Raw genomic sequence first — 20,105 nt, forward strand, 5'->3', positions numbered from 1 at the left:
TGGATGTACTGTTGTTTGCCCCCACTTGGGGAACCCGGCCTCAGTGTGCCCTAGGGACAGGGGTAGGGCAGAGCCAGGTGGGCCCCTGAACTCCAGACAAGGTCGGAACTCAGCCTGAGGTGCTTCGCTACTGCTGGTGGCGGAAAGCCAGTTTCAGCCCAAACTCAGATCGGATTGGCTCTTCCCTGCCCCTCCCCAAATAGAACTCCCCGCCCCCTGTGGAAGCGCAGTATTTATTTGGTCTCGTTGAAGAGCCCTTGGTCCTGCTCAGATTCCACTTCCAGAAGAAATCTGCTTAGTTCTTCAGATAAATAGCAGGGCATCTGCTCTGGGGTTCCAGGCAGGTCTGGGGCTGGCCCTGAAGGGACAGGGGATGCCGCCCTATCCTAGCACGAGTGTGCTCCCAGACAGACACCGGTGGCATCCTGGAGCTGGTGTCCCGAGCTCAGCTTTTTGGTCTTGTTCTTGCTCCTCAGGGAGCCAGTCCCTCCTTCAGAGAGAAAGCCAGGCAGGTTAGACCCATTCATGATGGAGTTTCAAGGTCACCACACAGCTCTGACTGTGGGTACCAAATCTTGGGTCTCCTCATAGCTAGTCCCTCTCCTTCCATGGTGGCAGACTCAGGCCACATGAGTCCAGGCAGATGTGAAGCAGAAGGAGCTAGGCCAGGGCTTATTCCCCACTTTTCCTCCACCTGGGCCATGGATGGATTCCAGAGTCTTACGTCCCTCAATTTCTACCCCAACTTGGGCACCCTGGGCACCTGCTTGTTTTCACAGGTGCGTTGTTGTTTGCAGGTAGACAATGGGCTGTCCCCTGTGCTTGGTTCCACGGCTCCCACCGTGGTATTTGGCCAGCCTGGGGAACCTGGGCTGCTCAGCAGAAAGCCTGATGATTCGTCACCATATGTTTCTGATTTGTCATCCCTGTTTTCTCCTAGGTCAAGGTGACTGCTTAGCTATTGTGTTCCTTCTGTAAATCTCTAGCTGCTAATGGTTAGCAGTGGGTGGGACTGGACTGCCGGGAAGAGTTTCAGGGAAGGCGAGTCTCATACCCAGCTCTCAGAAAGGCTGCCTCACAGCCTCTCCTAAGCTGGGGCAGTCCCCCACTTTTCGTCCTTCCACCACGGAGAAGCACCTTGCACCATGGATTGGTTCCACTCCCAGGCGATGCCACACTTCTCATGGCAGGATTGCCAGCCTCTTCATGGGCTTGGGGGACAAGGTCTTGCACTGAGTGGTGGGGCTCGGGGCAAACAGAATTCTGGACCTTAAGAGGCCACTTGTGAAGGGTTGGCTTGCTGAGCTTCCCTTAAGGCTGGTTCACACAGGATGGTGATACCCTATGCCTTTTGGTCTGGTACATTTGAAGCCACTCAGTGCACCATGGAAACACATTCCCAAACGAGAGGAAACACTGCATCCTATATGGTGCAAGTGTATAGAAAACTATTTAGTGGGCTTGCTGTAGCTACCCCCGGGCGTGGTGGAGTCCTGACTGGGGTGCCCGTGAATCTGACCTTGGGTAGAGTCACTTAAGTTTCACATGTTTATCACACTGTCAGTCATTTACCTTAATATGTTCCAGTGTGGCCAGCATACGACTTAGCAATACCCTGGGCTTTCTGAACTGCATTTCACCTTGTCACCTTGCCTCTCCAGGTGTGGCGGCCTCTCCCTACCCAGAGTTATTCCGGCTGCCGTGTCTGACCCTGCCCCATGGCAGCCATGTGCTGGGCACTGAGAGGGGGCCTGGGCCAGAGTCCAGTCAGGGTCCTGCCTTCCTCGTATCATTCTCCTCTCAGCTCCACCATCCCTCCATCACTTCCTTCTCTCCTTTCCCCCTCCAGCCCATGGCTACTTACTGCTGCAGGTCCAGGCCCCTCAAAGGAGGGGCAGGTACCACTTAATGGTGGGCATCCTACAAGATGAGCCTGGGTTGTTGGAACTGGCCCAGAAGACTCGAGCCCCCAGCCGAGGTCCCTGTTTGGGCTGTGTTGTGACAACGGGCTTGTTTCCAACATGGGAGGCCTGCCCATGCTTTCTCTTGATGGTCTTTCATGCCAGTGGACCCCATACCAGGCCCCTAACATTTTGTGTTGAGGTTTCGGAAGGGCCGGGCTCTGGCCGGCTGAGCAGGTGGCCCAGGCAGAGCAACCAGTTCGAAATCACTCCGCCTGTGAAGGCAGACTGTCCGGGCTGCCCTGGCAACAGCTCCGCGCCAGCCTGTCTGTGTGGCCGCTGACAGCCGAGGCTCCTGACTGGCTGCACTCTCCCAGCTCCCTCCCCTGCTCGCTCACGCCCACTCATTACCAGCAGCTCCCTGCATCCTTCAGGCAGATCATGCAAAGCAAGTGCAGAGCTGGGGTCCTAAGACTGTCAGTTTGCACGCTCCCATGCGTGGGTGGGGCCACCCGCGCGGGGATTTCATCAGCACTGGCCTGGGTTGGGTACCGTTCAAGATCAGGCTGCAAGGAAAACGAAGGCTGACTTTCGAGGTTTTAACAAGTCTCTCGGGAGTCCGCAGACTCTCATCCTCACTGCCTCCTCCTCCCCCGAGCCCCTTCTCCTCACGGTTTACTCACACAGAAGCAGCCAGGATGCCTGGGTTCAAATCCTGGCTCCACCCCTTGGCGGGTCTGTGACTTCCGGGAACTTGCTGAACTCTAAAATGGGGATAATAGCAACTTCTATTTCAAAGGGGTGTGGAGAGGAGTAAATGAGATGTGTAGCTAAATGCTCAGCAGAGCGCCTTCTGTGTGCAGGGCACCTTGGGTAGAGTCACTTACGTTTCACACGTTGAGATGTGTGAGCCACTGCTGTGCCATGGATGGATGTCCCTGTCTTCGCTGCTCCCTCTGGAATGCCCCCCCCTTTAATCCTACCTACCTTCAAGTCCTAGCTCCTTCATCCCCTCCTTAGTCCCAAGTGCACTTCCCTCTTTGGTCCGCATTTTCTGTGCTCCCTTCTTGGGTCTGCTCCCCAGTGGTAGCTCATGGGGCCACTTGAGGGCGCTGGCTGGGGTCTCTTGAGCTGTACCTGTCGTGCCCTCTTGGGTAGAACAAGGCAGTGTCTGGCTCCTCCCCGGTCCTCAAGAACCTCCGGTGAACCTGGAGCTGCTCCCCCACCCCCCAAGATAAAATCTGTGACTAAGCTCATTCCTAGAGCCTTAGAATGAGAAGTCACAGAGAACCCTTTACAGGAAGGAAGCTGAGGCCGAGAAGGAGGAAGGAGTATTCCCAGGGACACGTACGCGCAAGGAGAGCAAGTCTCGCCCACTTCTGTCTGCACTTCTTTGCTTGGGGGTGTGTGGGAGTTGGGTCTGCTCTCCAGGAATTAGGGAGGCTTCACAGGAAGTGGCAGGAGTTGAGGCTTGAAACACGATGAGGTCATCAGATGGCAAAGGGGGGAGAAGGGCGATTAGAGGGAATCCCGTGAGCGAGCGCAGCACTTGGCTTAGAACCGTTCTGTCCTTTGGGACATGAGGCTGCTCTGGGAGGCAGGAAAGGGCTCGGAGCGTTAGAGGAGTGGGGAGTAAAGTAGTTCCGAGGGGCAGGAGCAGCAGGTCAGAGAGCTGGAGACAGGGGTGTGTGCTGGGTTGGATTAGGCGGAGGATGGGCGCGAAGATGAGTGCTCCCTCCATGCCAGGCGCTTTGTCTCTTAAGTGCTCACAGCGACCTGGGAGCTGGGGAAACCAGCCGTGCCGAGGGGTTTGGTGGTTCGACCCAGGTCTCACGGGCTAGTAGGGGGCACAGCCATAATGGGGACCCTGGGCAGTGTGATTCTCCAGGCTCTCGTGACCACTGCCTGTTGGGGCTGGGGCAGCATCACCTCCCTGGAGGTGGGCCCCATGAGTCTGGATTATTTTCACTACTCAGCAAGCAGGGGTGGGGGCCACTACAGAGTGTGTGTAAAAGGAATGGCACGGGGTCTGGCCACACAGGTGCTACCTCACTGTTGGTTCCCCAGCACTCATGTCCAGGCACACGGCACAAACATGCACATGGGCGCCTTCACAGAACTGGGCTGCTCTCCAAGCCTGACAGCTCTCTCTTTAGGCTGTTGGGAAATGGGGGGCGTAGCCAGTAGCCTTCAGCCGGGCAGCCCCAACTCTGGCCTCTGCTGTCCTGCAGCCCCGGGGGAGAGCTCTTGTAAGACCTGGGTCCCTTACTCCCATGTCGGGGGGCTCACGATCCCCCGGGCTCTTACAGCATTCTGATCCTTACTTCACGTAGTTGACAGTTCTCATGTATGGCAGTTGTTTGTGTGCCATGTTGAAAGGCAGACCTCCCGTGCACAGGGCTCAGCCTCCATGCTGGGCCTCTGGCACCTTGCACATAGCCTGGCACGGCACAGGGACCCAATAAACGTTTGCACAGTGAGCCCTACCGTGTGTGGGTGCTCTGCCAGGCGCTGGAATAGTTAACTTTGGCATGGCACCCCATGCCTGCCACTGCTCCTCCAGGTCCCATTAGGAGGCTGAGTGTCTCAGATCAGGTGTTTATTTCCCGGTTCTCCAAATGAGGAAATCCGAGCTCAGAGAGAGGAAGGAGGCAAGTAGCTTTAGGTCACACCAGCCAGCGAGGGGCAGAGCCGTGCTGAACTCGTCCTCCCAGCTCATCCTCCAAGCAGGAGCCTCTCTGGGGGCTGTCAGCTGTTCCTCTGACCAGCCTTCAGTGAGCACTCAGGACCAGAGCTGGCACTCCCAGGCCCGTAGAGAGCCTGTTTCCCGGGAAGCGGGGCCCTTTGGGTTCGCGCTCAGCACTCCATCCCAGCAGGAACAGGGCCTCCTTCGTCACTGCTGAGGACCTGGCTGTCGGGAACAGTGACTGTGTTTGGGGTAAGTCAGAGGCAGGAGAACAAAGAAAACCCTTCCTGCCAATGTGACGCTGACCTTGAAAACCCAGAAAAAGGGAAGAGTTGGCTACCCGCTTCAAAGGGGGCAGGCCTCCTGCAGGCGGGCATCGAGGAAGCCTTGGCTTTGTCAGTTCTTGCTGCCGAGTTTCTCCTTTTCAGTTTAACAGAAGTCCTGGGGATCAGTGTGGTGGGCTGCCCTGGAATCCTGCCACTTGTATTGAAGGCAGGGAGATGGCAGGATCCCTGGGCTTGCTTTGACTGGCCTCCAGAAGACACAACCACGGAAGCAAAGATCAGATATTGATGAGTGAGAATCTAGACACAGCCCTGAAGGCTCACCCCAGTGTCCCTGTGCAGGTGTGCCTCGCTGTGGGGGGCGTGGGGACAGGACCCAGGACTGAAGAGCATTGTCTGTTCCTGCTTGGGCTCTTGCAATGAAGCGGATAAGCAATCAGGAGGTCCTGTGCACCGTGAGGCATTGTGTCTTTTTGTCTCTACTGTGTGCGGATGCTGAGTGTGTCCTTGGGAGATGTGTGTTGTGGGCCCTGCCCGTGTCCTGCCAGCTGCCACAGAGGAACCACTAGCTAAGGCAGTCACAGATGTGGCAGACACTGTGGCAACCTGGAGAGAGTGTGTCCTGCTAAGGGGGGCAGCAGCCACTGAGCCATGGCACTGGGCTTTGCGATTTGTAAGAGAAAGCAGAAATCTAGAGCTTTTTCGGTGACATTTTGAAATTTCACATCTTTATATGTTGGCAATTGATTCAAAACTTAAAAATGTCAGACACTGTGTGGGCTAAACAAACCATGCATGTTGACCAAATACAGCCCATACTCTTCCGTTGGAGACCTTTAGCATGGGTTGGGTAAAACCCAGGTGGGCAGAAGGAAGTAGGCAAGGCCTCCTGGTGAGGGAGCCACCTGGGCAAAGGTGTGGCTGTGGGAATTGGCACAAATGTTTTCAGGACAGTCAGGGGACTGGAGTAAAGGGGACTGGACGCCAGGGCCGATGGGGCCACGCCTGTTTGTGCTGAGGGGCTGATCCTAGTTGGTGTGTGAAATGCTGCCCTGGACGAGCAGATCTGCCCTGAGCCTGCGGAAGCTGTGTCCCCTGCCCAGTTTGTCACAGTGAAGGAGAGGCTTTGGTCAGGGAAGAGCACAGGGAGGAAAGGTCGTAAGTATTTCAGCGAAATGTCTGGGACACCCGGGATTCTGATCTTTATTTAGTAAAGGTGTAAATACACAGCTTTGGGGGGCTGTCCATCTGTGTGCCCAGACATGCATAAGGCCTCCCCGTCTTTTGCATTTGTGCTCCTGCCAGCCGTGCAGCTCCTTGGGTACCAGAAGTTCTAGACCCTCAGAAGGGGGCTCACTCCAGCATTCTTCGGAGGGTTTGCACTGCTCTGGCCAAAGCCTGTCTGGGTGTCTTCCTGTTGAGACCTGCAGGCATAACTTTGCTTTGTTTCTCCACGGTGCCTGCCACTCCCTCCTTAATCCAGATTCGAATTTCTTTCTAAATGACCACCTGGCATAAACAGTCCTTCAGATGGTCCTGGCCATGTGTCTAGCAAACTTTCATTGAGCACCTGCTTGTGCAGGGCCTTGGGCCAGGACACGCAAGTGACTGAAGCCCAAGGAGTGGACAGAAGTAGGGATAGCGGCGGGGTCCGTGGAAAGGAGCAAAGGGGGCGGGGCGGTCAGGGAGGAGGTGAGGTGACTGTTCCTCACAGGCCTGCGTCTGGGGCAGGGGCTCCTGGCTGGTTTCCCTGCCCTGTGCCCTCCTTCTTTTGCTCTCTCTGCTCTCTGAGTGCAGGATGGCTGGCCAGCCTGGTGAGAACCAGGCAGAAGAAACAAAACGTAGGGCAGACACTCTGCCTTCTGGAGCTCATGGGGTCCCAGGGGAACAGGTGCCAACACTTGCCAAATGCATTCACTTCGCTGTACTTTTCAGTCTTTTTTTAACATAGAGGTAATTAAAAATGTGAGCATAGAGTACAAGATGCTAGCCACAAAGGAGAGTGTAAAGCAAAAAGTGAAATTTCTCCTTCCACCTCACCACTGACTATTGGTTGGGGGCTTTTCCTGCAGATTTTCTGTGGCTTATAAAAAAAATATATCTGTGTGCTTGAGAACATGTTGTCTAGCTTAATCTTACCCCCTTGGCCTGTAGAGGGGAGGGGAAGACTGGCTGTTCTGGCCCAGAACACTAGGGTGGGGAGGTGGCAGCTGGGGGGGGGGAAGGGGGTTGCTCGCCAGGGAGTTCCATGGTGGTGGAGGGAAGAAGGGATGGTCTCCCCGGCAGCTTCCTCTAAATTCGGAAGCCACGGGTGACCGCGAAGGAGGCAGGCTTGATGGATGGCTATCTCAGGGTGTCTGGTGCAGACAGCACTCCACTACGGACCCTCGGGATTGAGTTATTTCTGTTTTTGCTCACCTGTGCTCGGCCCTGGGGACAGGGGCAGGAATCACCTGCCTGCCCTGGGGGAGCCCAGCCTGGGGTGGGAATGGTGCATGCAACCTTAGTGAGACTGTCTCTACCTGTGTGCTCTCATGGGGCCAGCTCCCCCTGGGGCTGGTGGGCTGCCATGCAGAGGCCCTGGAGCCTGGCCCTAAGGGAGGCTTGGGGGAGCAGCCAGACCCAGGCAGGCGTGTTTGCCTGGGCTCAGGGAAGCTCTTGGAGAAGGTGGAATTAACTGAAATTCCAAGGAGCTTTTCTCAGCCCTGGTCCATCATCTGATGGGGCTTGAAGTACCTCCCTGTCTGCACGTGAGAAACTGGCTAGGAAAGAACTCAGAAATCTGTGATGCAAACACTGGTGCTGTTGTTTTGTTTGGAGTCTGATGTTTTCCCAGTGGAAGCCCTGTGTGGATTGAGACACAGAGCTGGTTGACGACTGGGCCTTGCGTGGGGGAAGGGTGGGGACACAGAGGAGATCTGTCTGCTTAGGCCAGAGAGCTCGGTCTGGGTAGAGTGCCAGCCCGGCCTGCCACTGCCCCAGAGACCTTGAGCCAGGAATTGGGTCATCCATAAACCCGGGAAGGAGGTCTGCCTGACAGTCGTTCAGCTTTGGGACCAGCGGGGGCAGTCCTCCTGGTATCGGGTGGTGAGGGTGTGAGGCGGAGGGGGACAGGGCCAAGAAGAACGGATATTGAAGATTCACTTTGTGCCAGGCCCCAGACACCGTGCTTTGTGGACTGCCACCACCACCGCAGAATCCAAGCCCTGCCACCTGCCACCTGCACCCTGCAGCGGACCCCTAGGCTGGTCTCCTGCCTTGTTGAGTTTATTGCCCCGACTCGCCCGCCCTGCAGGCGCTGCAGACCTGCACCGTCTCATTCCCTCCTCTTGGATCACTCTTTGCCCCGATGTCTGTGACCTGCTTCCTCATCTCATCCGACCACATCAAACGCACTCTCCTCCTCCCCCTTAGCCTGGGCCCGCCTCTGTTTCTTCCCAGCATTCCTGGTCACCAGATATTATCATGCATCTACTGGGGGCCTTCTCCACACTAGACTAAGCCCCGGAGGAGCAGGCAATTGATGTCTCGTTCCCTAATGTGTGTCTCCGGCCTCTAAAATAGGGCCCGACACAGGGTTGGGGAATGAACACATCAACATATTTCATTTACTCTTACCCCATGAGGCAGGCACATTGCTATCTGCATTTTACAGATGAGAAAGGTAAGCCCAGAGAGATGACTTGTCCAGCTCATGGTCACACAGTTGGAACAAGAGAGAGCCAGGCATTGGGCCTGTGTCTGTAGCACAGAGCCCTGCCTTAGCCAGGAGAGGCTCCCACCTCCCTGGCGTGTAGGCAGGCCTGCCCCCCAGGAGAGGACAAGAATATGAAGGTCCCAAACGTGGGTGGGATTGAACCCTGGGGAGGGGTGGGGGCAAGGCGGGAGTGAGAGAAGAAACTGGCGGTGGTGGGGGCGTGTCTGAGAGGGCCAGGGGCAGGTAGAGGACATCAGTGAGGGTCAGGGCAGCTGTTGTCCCATTGTAATTGTCTCCTTTGCAAGGGAGACCCTGAAAAGAGTGTCCCTCTGGGGCACCGCGGCTCCCAGAGACCAGCGGTGTCACCGGAGCCCAGGCTCCTTGCACTGGCTCTGGTTCCTGGCACCATCTGTGCCCCAGAAGAGCTCAGGCCCTGCCTGGCTTCTCTGAGTGGAGACACACGTGGGGAGGAGCGGGTGGGGGAGTGTGTGTCTCTGTGTCCAGCCTTGCTGTTTGCACTGTCGTCACATCTTCTTAATCAGCTGTTTCTGGGAGTGATGACTTCATCTCCTCTGATTCTCCACAGCCATTGTTGGGCGTCCATGGAAAGCTTGGGCCTGGCAGGGCCCTCCTCTAACCTGAGTCAGGTCTACCTCCAAGAGCCTCCCCTTCCAATGGTCACCCTTAGATCTGGCTTCATTGTCCCTGGGAGCCAGCCCCGTGTGGCAAATTCCAGCCAGCCAGCACGCACTGTCGCACTGTCGTGGGCAGGGGGCAGGCACGCCCCGCGCTGCCCTCAGACTCCTGCTGGCTGCTGGACGAGGCAGATGGGTTAGCGGAGCCTATGGTCAGAGGGGCTGACAGAAGGGAGTGAGGCTCAGTGGAGTTGGGGGTCTGGTCACAGTGTGGCTGGAAGTCAAGGCCGGTGGAAGGTTTCCCTGCAGAAAGGAGGGGAAGGGCTTGTTGGCAGGTCTGGCAATTGCCTGTCGCTGTGTGTCGGGCCTGTGGAGTGGCAGGGGATAGGGTGGACGATAGTGGGAAGGCAGGGAGCGGATTTTAAGAGGGGTGGGTCCTGGTCGGATCAGTGGTTTTAGAAGCAGCTTCCCGGCTGCGTGTGAGGGTGGGTGCAGGACGGTGTCTGGGAGGAGGAGGAAGCTGGCAGTTGAGGGCCCCTTCGTCTTCAAGGGAAAGGATCTCTTCTCCCTGTCCTGCCCTGATACTGCCAGGAGCTCCAGTCCCCAGCCCTGGCATGCTGGTAGACTAGCAATGGGAGGTGCTGGGGAGCAGAGATTTAGGGTGGTCTCTGAAAACTGTTTTGGCTGGACTCGGGCAGCTCTGGAAGGCCTCGGAGCCTCAGCCCCAGAAAGCACATCTCTATTCCGGGTTCATTTACAGCCTTGCCTGGAAGCAGGGGGATGGATTGAATGACCCCTGGCAGGATCTAGTGCGGTGAGGGGTAATACATTGTGTCACTCTCTTGGCCAGGACACTTGTTGTGACTCCCCATCTGGGGTTTTCCTGGCCCCACCCAGAGCAGAGCTATTAATAGCCCAGGCCCGGGAGTTGAATTCCAGCTGCAGCTCTTCCCAGCAGGTTCCTTAACCTGTCTGATCTTCAGTTTCCATGTCTGTTAACCGGGCAATCATTGTACCGACTTCGCAGGATATCTGTGAGGATTGTTTGTTTGTAAAGGGGGAGGGGCTTAGCAAAGTGTCCCCACTGAGGAGGTGCCTTGGCTGTGTCTGTGTGGCCATGGGGGAGGGGCAAGGGGGGCGCCATTGTCTTCACCATCATTATCAAGGCTCCCTTAGGTTTCGGGGAGCCAGAGGTCCGGAGTGGGGCGGGGTGATGGGAGAGTCTGGCTGAAAGAGCAAAGACGCCTGGGTCCTGGGCTCCACGACTCCCCGACCCCAGGCACGTCACTCATCTCTCCCAGCCTCAATTTCTGGGGCCCAGGAAGGAGTGAGAAAAGCAAACATTTCATTTAGCTCAGATGGTGGTCTGAGCCGGCAGAGGGCTGGTGAGGGGCTACCATATCTGTTAAGCCTTCTGTTTTCATTTCCTCCAAAGCTGGGAATCAGCGAACTACCTGCTTGCCTCTTGAGCAAGCACCCAGCAGGGAAACGCTTTGAAAGGGATGGCCAGGTTCTCCCACAGAGGATGGTCTGCTCTCTCCCTCGTCCCCCGTCCCCTGAGCCACCACCCGTCTTCCTTTGTGTGCCTTCACTGTTCCAGCTGTTCAGTGTTGTCTTTTTTTGCTAAGAAAACAGTTCAGCAAACATTTCCTGAGCATCTTTTGTCTGCTTAGGTCTGTGCTGGGCCCAGGAGGTACAGGGAAGGTTAAGATACTGACACAGCTGTTCAGGGGAAGGAAGGCAGGCGTGTTTCAAGATCTGAATGCCAAAGCAGCTAGCTTGGGGCGAGAAGCTTTGGAGTACCTAGGCTGTTCATTTCTGCCTGTAGGACCCTGGGCAAATTACAGGCCCTCTGTGAGCCTCAACTGCAAACCCAGGTCAGGCTCTGATGATCGATTCCTGTTCAAAGGCTCTGGGGTCAATTCTACATTATTAACGGACGCGTCCTCTCCAGGTGGAGAGGCCTGAGCTAAGCGCCGTTTCAAGGGCAAAGCCAACAGAGCCGACTCTGGAGGGAGTAGATGAACCCAAGTTTGAATTCAGTTCTCCAGCTTACTACTTATGTGACTTTGGGCACATTGCTTCCTTAAATCTCTTTGAGCCTGGGTTTTCTCCAGTGTAAATAGGTATTATGGTATGCCTGACTGTATGTGCCTTGGCTCCTGGGGAACTCCCCGGTCACATGAATGCCACTGAGAGAGAACCTCTTCTTCCCAAACAGCGCCTGCTTCATGCCAAGAACACGCCTCCGCCCCTCCTGTCCTCTTCCCCGCTCCGCTCGCATAGCAGAGGGCAGCCAGGTAGCAAGGCCTCCAGCCTGACCTCTGGGAAAAGAGGCTGGAGAGGCAGTAACTGGCAGCCTCAGGTCTGCATCTGACCAAGGGGAGGGGGCTGGGAGAGCCCAAACAATTCCAGGTGAGGGGGGCAGGAGCTCCCGTAGTTTCAAACCTCTTTGATTTGAATATGTACTTTGGAATTATGTCTTGCTTTATGAAGAAAGTGTTTGCTAATGAAATGAATAGTGTAAACTAGATTTGGGGAGGGCCGGGCAGCCAGGGGAGGGGTAATTTAAACACACTTCAAAGGACACCCTTCTCCAACATCTAAGCCACACCATTTGCTTGCGTAATGGTTGTGCTAATTATAGGTGGCCTCATCTGTTAACGACAAGTTTGCCTGGTTGTGCCACATTATTGTAGTCACCCAGTCAGGATTTCCTGGCATGCTTTTCACTGACAATAACAGTAATAAGAGTTCCTATCATTTTTTGATCCTTTGCTATGTGCCAGGCATCCTACCAGGCACTCGACAGTCATCATCTCATTTAATCTTCCCAGCAGCTCTGTGTCCCAAAGATTCTTATCTCCCGTGTACAGAGGATGAGACTGAAGTATGGAGAGGTTAATTAACTTCCCCGGGCGCACACAGCCCAGAGCCGGTGTTTGGGCATATGACCCGAGGCCTTGCGACTTGTACACTGTTCCCACTCTGTGGCACTGCTTCTCGGGGAGACTTGACACGTGTGCTCACTCTGTCTCTTGAAGCATTCTCTTTCTTACTTGGTCCTCTCAGAAACCCTCTTTTGCTGAAGAGGAAGCTGCGTCCCTAATAGGGAGTTGAGGGCAGTGCAGGAGGTGAGACGGGGCCCCCTAATTTCTAGGGTACAACCAGTCCCAGCATCCCCACCCACCTTCCCACGGGGGTGGGGCAGCCCCTCCGTGTCCCGCCTTGAAGGGGAGAGTGTCTCTGCCTCTCCCCATCAAGCAGGGCGGGGCCTGGGCTTCTGGCCACAGGAAATCATGAGACAGTAAACAGGTGGGAGGACACCAGCATGTCATAAATTGCTGCTCATGTGTTGTCATAAAATTGGAGGTTACACATGGCTGACTCATGGGCACATGTAGCCCACAGGCAGGTTTCATGTGGTCTGAGAAGGTGGAGAGGCGTGTTTTGGTGTTTGTGTTTTCCATTGGTTACCGATACGTAAACACCCCTAAAACATTCACCTGAAAAATCTGGATTTCTGGCTTTTCTGGAAAAAACAGATGTGGCAGCATTGGGCGTATATTCCTGTAGGGCAAAGAGTTGACGACCTCTGTGGCCGCCCCAGAGTCCTTTACTCCCCGGAAGGCCTCTGAGTGTGCTCAGCCTGCACGAGTTCTTCCCAGCCATCCCGGGAGGCGTGTGCGCATGAGCGGGTGAGGGGGTCGTGATCCCATGCATAGATGACAAGCCTGGACCCTGAGGGGACTGACTGGGCCACTCCACAAAGCTGCTGGTGAGGCCAGGACTTAAACCCCCGTCGTCACCGTCCACACCTTGTGTGGCTTTCACCTCGTTGCCTCCCAGCCATGTCTGACCCCCACTGGCCACCAAGGAAAGAAGGAAACCTTTCACAGGCCTAATGACTCAAAAATAACCCACAGTGAGCCCGGGGAAGTATTCCTGTCTCCCTCTCTCTCTTTCCACCCTCCTCGAGGCCAGAGGGGACAAGGGAAACCTATTCATTTAAACTCAATTATTTTCTCGAAGACAGAACAGAACTGAATTGGGTCAGCGCTATATTTGCTGTGCTCAGCTGTTTCCCCTGCAACCCCGACACCCACCCGCTGTATTCCTGGGCTCCGTGCCGCCAGGCTCACCAATTAAAACTCCGTGTCGGTGGCCATTCCTGGGCAAGCTTAGCTCGGGAGCAAAGGCTCATCCTCTGCTCATTCAACAAGCAGGCTTGCAGGAGCGGGTCCCGGACGCAGGCTGCAGGTGTGGGGGGTGCTTAATGTCCACCACCTGTCTGCAGTGGAGGTGCACCGTGTGTGAGGCACAGAGCTTGGCAGGGGACTCACATCTCAGGAGGAGGATGTGTTGGTTCTACAGTCATTATAGGTCCCCTGTTGGGCCAGGCCCCGCCCTGGATACTTGCACAGCCTCCTCTGGGCCCACGGTCTGTTAGTGTGTTTTTGCTTGGTACTCATGTCTGTACGTAGCCTCATGTCTGTACGTAGCCCTCCCCCACTGGACTGCTGGCTTCGTGAGGGCAGAGACCCTGTGTCTTGTTCGCTTGTATCCTGGTGTCACTCCCTTTCTCATCAGTAATGGGACAGGGATGCCTTCCTCTGTCACGTCATGGGAGGGAGGCTGGTAGGATCAGACATGGCAGCACTGTGCACGATACCTGCAGCAGACTCTCAGAAAACACTTGGAGGAAATCAAATCACATGCTTCCGTTCCATTCTCTTGAAGCAGGGAGTATGCAAGAGCAGGGCTCTGGAAGGCCCTGGGAGGGGACGTAAGTGCTGTCTGTTTGCAGAATTGCCTGAGAAGTGTGATGGGGGTGTGGCCCGTCCATCTTCTGTGCTGCAGAGAGCTGGGCCTTCCCCAAGGCCAGGCTGCTCCAGCCTCGGCGGTTCTCTCCAGTTGCCAGGGGTGGGGCTGGCCAAGTGAGCCCCTGTGGCCCTCCCGCTGACCTCTAGGCCAGGCACCCAGGTCACAGTGCCTGGCACCGGACTTCCTCCTCAGGCAGTGTTGCACAGGAAGTGAAACAGAATTCCCTACGACCCGCCCTCACAATATTGTTGCTGTTCCCATGGGCTTGGGGGGTTGGTATGGGGATAATTCAGGGAGGTTTGAATTCCTTGACGTTTCAGGGATGTGGTGAAAGTAGGGGCTGTGTGTGTGAAGCTGGGCATCACGCCTGGTGTTGATATGGTGGGTGATGGCTGTGAGGGCGGGGCCCTGCTTTGGTGGTTTGGGTACAGGACTCGGGGACTGGGTAGCGGGTGACCGAGTCAGGGACACAGAAGCTCGGCTCTGGTGGGAACACCGTGAGTGGAATCGGGGCCTCTGGGGGCAGGGCTTAGGGATGAGGGGCCTGACCCCGAGCTGAGCGCTGCATACTGTACCAGGGGGCCCGGCAGTCATAGGCACAGCAGCGGGAGCCGGCCCCTTGGGAGCGTTCAGTCCCTGGAACACGATGCCAGATGTGGCCCAGTGCTTGGCACCGTGACAGCCAAGAAAGAGAAATGCTGACTATGTCTTGCTGCATGGTGGAGTAGATTTACTCTATATTTTTCTGAGGAGGTATCACATGGGTGGGAATTACTCCCCCTGAATGCTTTGATGGAAACGTTACATTTTTTGCGAGCACGTGTCAACATCACTGTGGGGGAAAAGGTTCCAGGATTCTCTGCCAGCTGTAGTCATTACCACAAGACACTGGTCGGGGGCCTGGCAGATGGGGGTGATACAAACCCTGGGGTGATACACACTGGCTGGCGTTGGTGGGAGGAGGTGGCCAGAGAGGCTGGAACATGGCTGGCTTCATGGGAGGCAGGAGGGGATGTGAGCGGGTGGGTCTGAGCAGGTAAAGAGGAGGCTGGAACTCGAGGGGGAGGCTGTGGGCTGACTATATACATTAACCCCCCAAATAAGGGGAGTGGGGGACACGAGGGCTGGCCAGGGACACAGAGCAGAGGCTTTGGAATGGTGACCACTGGCATCTTGGACCAGAAAGACAGGATGGGGCCAGCCTGTTGAGGGGCCTGAATGCCCCCTCCCGCCAGTCACTAGCTCTGTGACCTTGGGCAGCTTTTCCAACCTCTCTGTGCTTCTGCTTCATTTTAGGAAAATGTAGCTGTGGATACCCACAGCTTATGGCTTTTTGGAGGATTAATCAAGATAATGTATGTAAAATACCTAGCACCAGGCCTGGCATGTCGCAGGTGCCAGGACACGTTTGTTGTTTGTTGATGATGATAAAACCACACGAGCATAGATGTACTCACATAAATTAACAGCTGGGGCACCTTGAAACTGCTACCCAGAGTTGGCCCTCAATCTAATACCAAATTAGTTTCTCACTTTCAGCTAAGTGCAGCCCGGGTCTCTTGAGACGCCCCGCCCCGTCCATGAACAGCCAGGCCCTGGGGCTGCCTCCTGTGCAGGGCGTCCCTGTGCAGTCCTGGGCCTGCTTCAGCCCCACACACTCTGCCCGAGGCCATGGTGACAGCAGCACCCTCTTCCAGCTCAGGCAGTTCTGGGCAAGCCAGAGGGGGCCTGTCTTCGCACAGCTTCTAGAAAGAAGAAAGCTGTGGTCACAGGAGAGGCCCCCCGCCTAAGACACGAAGGGATGTACCGGCACTGGCTGGGGGTGCTCCTCGACAGCCTTGGGGTTGGCTCTCTCCATCCCAGGAAATGGGAAGCTTCTTGAGGAAGGAGGATTCCAAAGAGCCAGTTGGTGAGACACCTTCAGATCTGAACGATGATGAGACATCTGGGCTCTGAACTTTGGGGAGAGTGTTGACGCTCAGGGTGTAGGACCGGAGAGCCAGCCATGAGAAGACCCCCCAGCAGCACCCAGCACAGGGGGAGGCAGGCCAGGAATTCAGGAAGAGGGAGAGAGAGAGCTTGCACATTCCTCTGCCTGGGGACCCTGGGAACACTTCCCTGAGGTGGGGGTAGTTGAGCTGGGTCTTGAAAGGTAAATGAGAGCAGGAGAGGGGTTCAGTGGGATCACAGGAGTGGCCTGAGCAAGAGCCGGGCATGCGTGGGGAACATGGAAGAGGAGGTCCTGTGGCTGGTGGGGTGGGTGTAAAGGTGAGGGGTGTATGGTGGGTGTGTGGGGCCTAACGATTGGGAGGCCTGGGTCACTGGTGGTGCTGGAACCAGGAGTGACTGGATCAGAGCAGCCTCTGAAATGCCCCCAGCTTCACGTGGCCAAGGACAGTCACTGTATACTCACTCTGTACTTATGCATAGTATTCAAGATGACTGGAAGGAGCTTGCAAGAGGTTGTACAGACCTTTGAGCTGAGACTAGAAGGGTATGGAGGAAGCAACTTATTTATGGTCAGACAGCTTGTGTGTGTGGGAGCCCAACTTGGGATATCCATCTTTTGACCTCAATATCCTGGCTTATATCTTCTTAGCTTATGATCCCCACAGCTGTCATGCAAAGTGAGAGATCCTGTCATAGGAGCCTATTTTGTTATAGCAAGATATTAGAACCCTGTGGATCAACCAGGGGGCATGGCTTCTTGCTGAGGGAAATCGGGGAAGGCTTCCTGGAGGAAGGGGTATTAGAATAGGGGACGAAGATAAAAGGGGACGAGTAATAGGTGCAATTGGCTGTCTGGGTGAGGCATATCTAGTTTTACATGAAGCTGGGTCAACATGTGCAAGTGCTGAGCTTCTCTGGAATTGAGGTCTTCATCTACAAAGTGGTCACAGTGTCTGTCTTGCCTCTTTGTTGCCATGATTGAGCTCAAGTGGGAAGCCTCCTTGGGGCCTGCACCCTAGAGGAGGTACTCGGAGATGGGCTCTGCTCCCTCCCTCCCCGTTGCCTTGGCTGCTGCTCTGGGAGCCCAGGGAGCTGCTTCGCCCCTAGGACTTCTCCCCTAGGGCCTCTGCCTGTGACTATAGCCTCACCTTTCCCGTTTTGAAATTTTAAGACATCTGATCATCCCAAATGAAAGGTGTAAGGTGAAACCTCACCTCAGAAGAAGGGACCACTCCAAGTGCACTCACTGCTGGCTACGAGTCCCCTGAGAAGAAGGGGCTGTAGGCATTGTTGGATCACCCGTGGTCAGGATCACCTCTGCCCAAGGGAGGACACAGTACTGGATGGAGTGAGTCACAGACTTCCCAGGTTGGGGGATGGGCCGCTGTCAGTCCTCTTCACTAGCTCTGCGGGTGTCTCAGCCAGAGTCCTGCCTGCCTGCACACAGTAGGTGCCTGCCAGTCTGGCACTTAGAGCTGAGCTGTTTGCTGAGGAACTGGAGCAGGATGAAACCACTGGGGACTGAACTGGGCTTGTGATGCCTGGGGATACAGAAGCGGAGGAGTAGTCAGCTCCTTCCAGGGGTCCTGTATTCTCCCACGGCTTCTTTATCAGTATTTACATGGAAGGATGGGATTGCACAATCCCCCTGTAGCAGGAAGTAGTGCAGCAGCCACACGAGGGAGGCTCCCGGGTATGGCAGTCTCAGCCCCTCCTGGTGGTGCCCAGAAGGGAAGACTGGGTGGTGTCCTGCCCGAGCTGGTACTGTGGCTTCTGTAGAGGGATGGAAAAGCGGGTGACCCCAGGTGAAAATGTTGGGTTGGCTGGGAGCACTGCTCCCTAAGGATTTGCATTTCAGTGAGGGCTGGGTCAGTATGACCCAAGGATGAAGCACCAGGTCAGTAGGTGCGGCAGCATTTCTGCCCACAGGCCTGACTGGGTCTGTCTGCCCCACGGTCGTGTGGCATTCACAAACCTGGGCAGCTCTCCCAGCTCACCTGCTTTGACTTCCCTCCCCTCTTCCCACCGGCCCAGCCCAGAATACAGGTGCTTCCTTAGCCAGGGGACTGGCTCAGAGAGAAACTTAAATCTAGGACTGCTGCCTGGGAACCTAGTTCTTCCAAGGTAGGAGACCGCTGTCTGGTCCCAAATCAGTGTAGGGAGTTGGGAGTCCCGCTTCCCCGCAGCCCTCCAGCCTGGTGACTGTGGTTGGTAAGCCCTTGGCCTTGTCTACATGGCTCTCTTTGTTCGCATTCTTAAAATGTTTGAATGCAGCTGCAGGGGAGGGAGGGTGTTTGCCCTGGGTGTGGATGACAGGCTCCTGGCTGCCCCTCAGAGGCAGACCAACGCGGGTGGGGCCTGCATGGGCGGGGCCTGTCCCACCCCATGATCAGAGCGGAAAGTGGTTGCAGCTGGGGGCAGCTGGCCAGGGAATGTCCCCAGCCACCGGGCCTGGGAAGGAAAGGGCCTGTGGCTGCAGGTGGGCAGGGCGCCGGCCCACCGGCTGCTGTGTCCTGCTGGGAGAGCCTGTGGGGTGGGGTGCCGCCTGAGGGAAGCCTGGAATGCTCTTTGAGCTGTGCCTGGGGAGGTGGCTTTGGTGCCGCCCCCTCCAATCTGTTGGTCACCCCCACTCCCACTTACACAGCTGTAGCAGGCCTGTCTCAGACCAGCCACAAAGATACATTTATTCATTTATCACATCTGTTAGTGCCTACCTGGTGCCAGGCACTGGCCCGAGGTGTGCCAGGCTTACCAGGGTGAACAGTCCCTTGTTCCCACTGACCTGACATTCTTCTCATCATGGGGGAAGTTAGTGGGGGAAGCAAGGTGATTTCAGATCAGTGCTATGAAGAAAATGAGGGTGGGTGGGGGGAATTGCTCCTCTAGCTGGAGTTCTCAGGAACAGCCTGTCCTAGGAGACGACACTTGAATGAGGCAAAACCAGCCTTGCCTGGAGCTAGGGCCTAGCAAAGAGAATGGCCAGTGCAAAGACCCAGAGGCGGGACTCCGGGCAGGATATGACCCTGGGCGGAGCCAGCACTTTAGGGGAGGAGTCTTGAAGGGGCCTCTCCAGACAGAGGCTTCTTCAGACCCAGAGTGGGGTGCCCTGAGCCTGCACCCTGCCCAGGTGCCCTGCGAGGGACTCTTGCATGTGGCTGGAAGCAACTGTTTGTTTCCAGACGTCTCTCTAGACTTCTTGGACCTGGAGGTTATACCATGTGGTTACCTGTATGGAAGACTGTAATTTTCCACTTGTTCCCAGGAGGACCCGGAAATCTCTAGATGTTGTCACCACTGCTTTTCTTAAGTCATTTGTGAAATTTCAACTTGGAAGACAGATTGAACGTGTGCTTTGCAGGAAGAGGAAGCCTGCCTGGGCACGCCTCTCAGATGCCTGTCGGGACCGAGAGGTCCCCTGATCTGGCCGGGGGCCTTGCCTCGGTACACAGCATCCTTGGGGATGAGCCTCTGTGGTCTGGGACTGCTCGGCGACAACCTCAGCAAGATCCTGGGCCGGGCCAGAGGATCTGCTCTATGGAGGCCCCGCCATCCTCCAAAACCGGATTTTGCTCCTGGGCGCCCGCTGACTAGAGCTGGGTCATCCCAGAGGCTAGGGCACCCATCACCAAGGTCTGTGGATGGCTCTGTGGGGCAGGGTGAGGGAAGAAGCTTCCTCCCCATGGGTGGCCGGACCTCAGATGGGTGTGGATAGAGCCTGGAGGGCGTGGGGCCGTTTCTTCTAGCTGAGCCTGGTCTGGGTCCCCTCAGGGGACTGAATGGAAGACTCTGGTCAGGGGCTTGAGAAGAAGAGTGGAGGTGGGGGGTGGGGGTGGCAGGTGGCCTCCTTTCTCCTCCTGGGAACCAGGCTCTGCTCTCTGACAGCTTCAAATCTTGGAATGGGGATGGGGAGCCCCAAGCTGGCAAGGTTGTGGGGCACCTGGAATGTGATCTAGGCCCAGGGAACCGGTGGGGTTGGCAGGGGGCGTTTTGAGGAGGCTCTTTGACCCCTAAGCAGCATTGCCAGTGAGAGTGCTCGCCTGCTGGCCCTTAGCCTGGGGCTCTCAGCACATGTGGGGAGAAGGGGAAGCCACTGGGGCTCTCTGAGACAGGTTTAATAATCCTAGCCTG

The 20,105-nt window shown here is 56.1% G+C and overlaps 1 protein-coding gene across 8 annotated transcripts in view; it reads left to right on the forward strand.

Annotated features, from left to right (window-relative positions):
- DAB2IP (DAB2 interacting protein) overlaps positions 1–20,105 on the forward strand; it is a 184,754-nt gene that overhangs the window by 120,675 nt on the left and 43,974 nt on the right. The window contains exon 1 of one of the 8 annotated variants that reach the window (XM_033122306.1): positions 19,146–19,607. The exons of the other annotated variants lie outside the window; for them this stretch is intronic. Coding sequence (XP_032978197.1) covers positions 19,438–19,607 — 170 coding nt within the window. The 5' untranslated portion in view covers positions 19,146–19,437. Of the gene's footprint in view, positions 1–19,145; positions 19,608–20,105 lie in introns of those variants that run through there. 8 annotated transcript variants of the gene reach the window in all.

This window comes from Rhinolophus ferrumequinum, chromosome 12, assembly GCF_004115265.2.
Source record: "Rhinolophus ferrumequinum isolate MPI-CBG mRhiFer1 chromosome 12, mRhiFer1_v1.p, whole genome shotgun sequence".
Classification (NCBI taxonomy): domain Eukaryota; kingdom Metazoa; phylum Chordata; class Mammalia; order Chiroptera; family Rhinolophidae; genus Rhinolophus; species Rhinolophus ferrumequinum.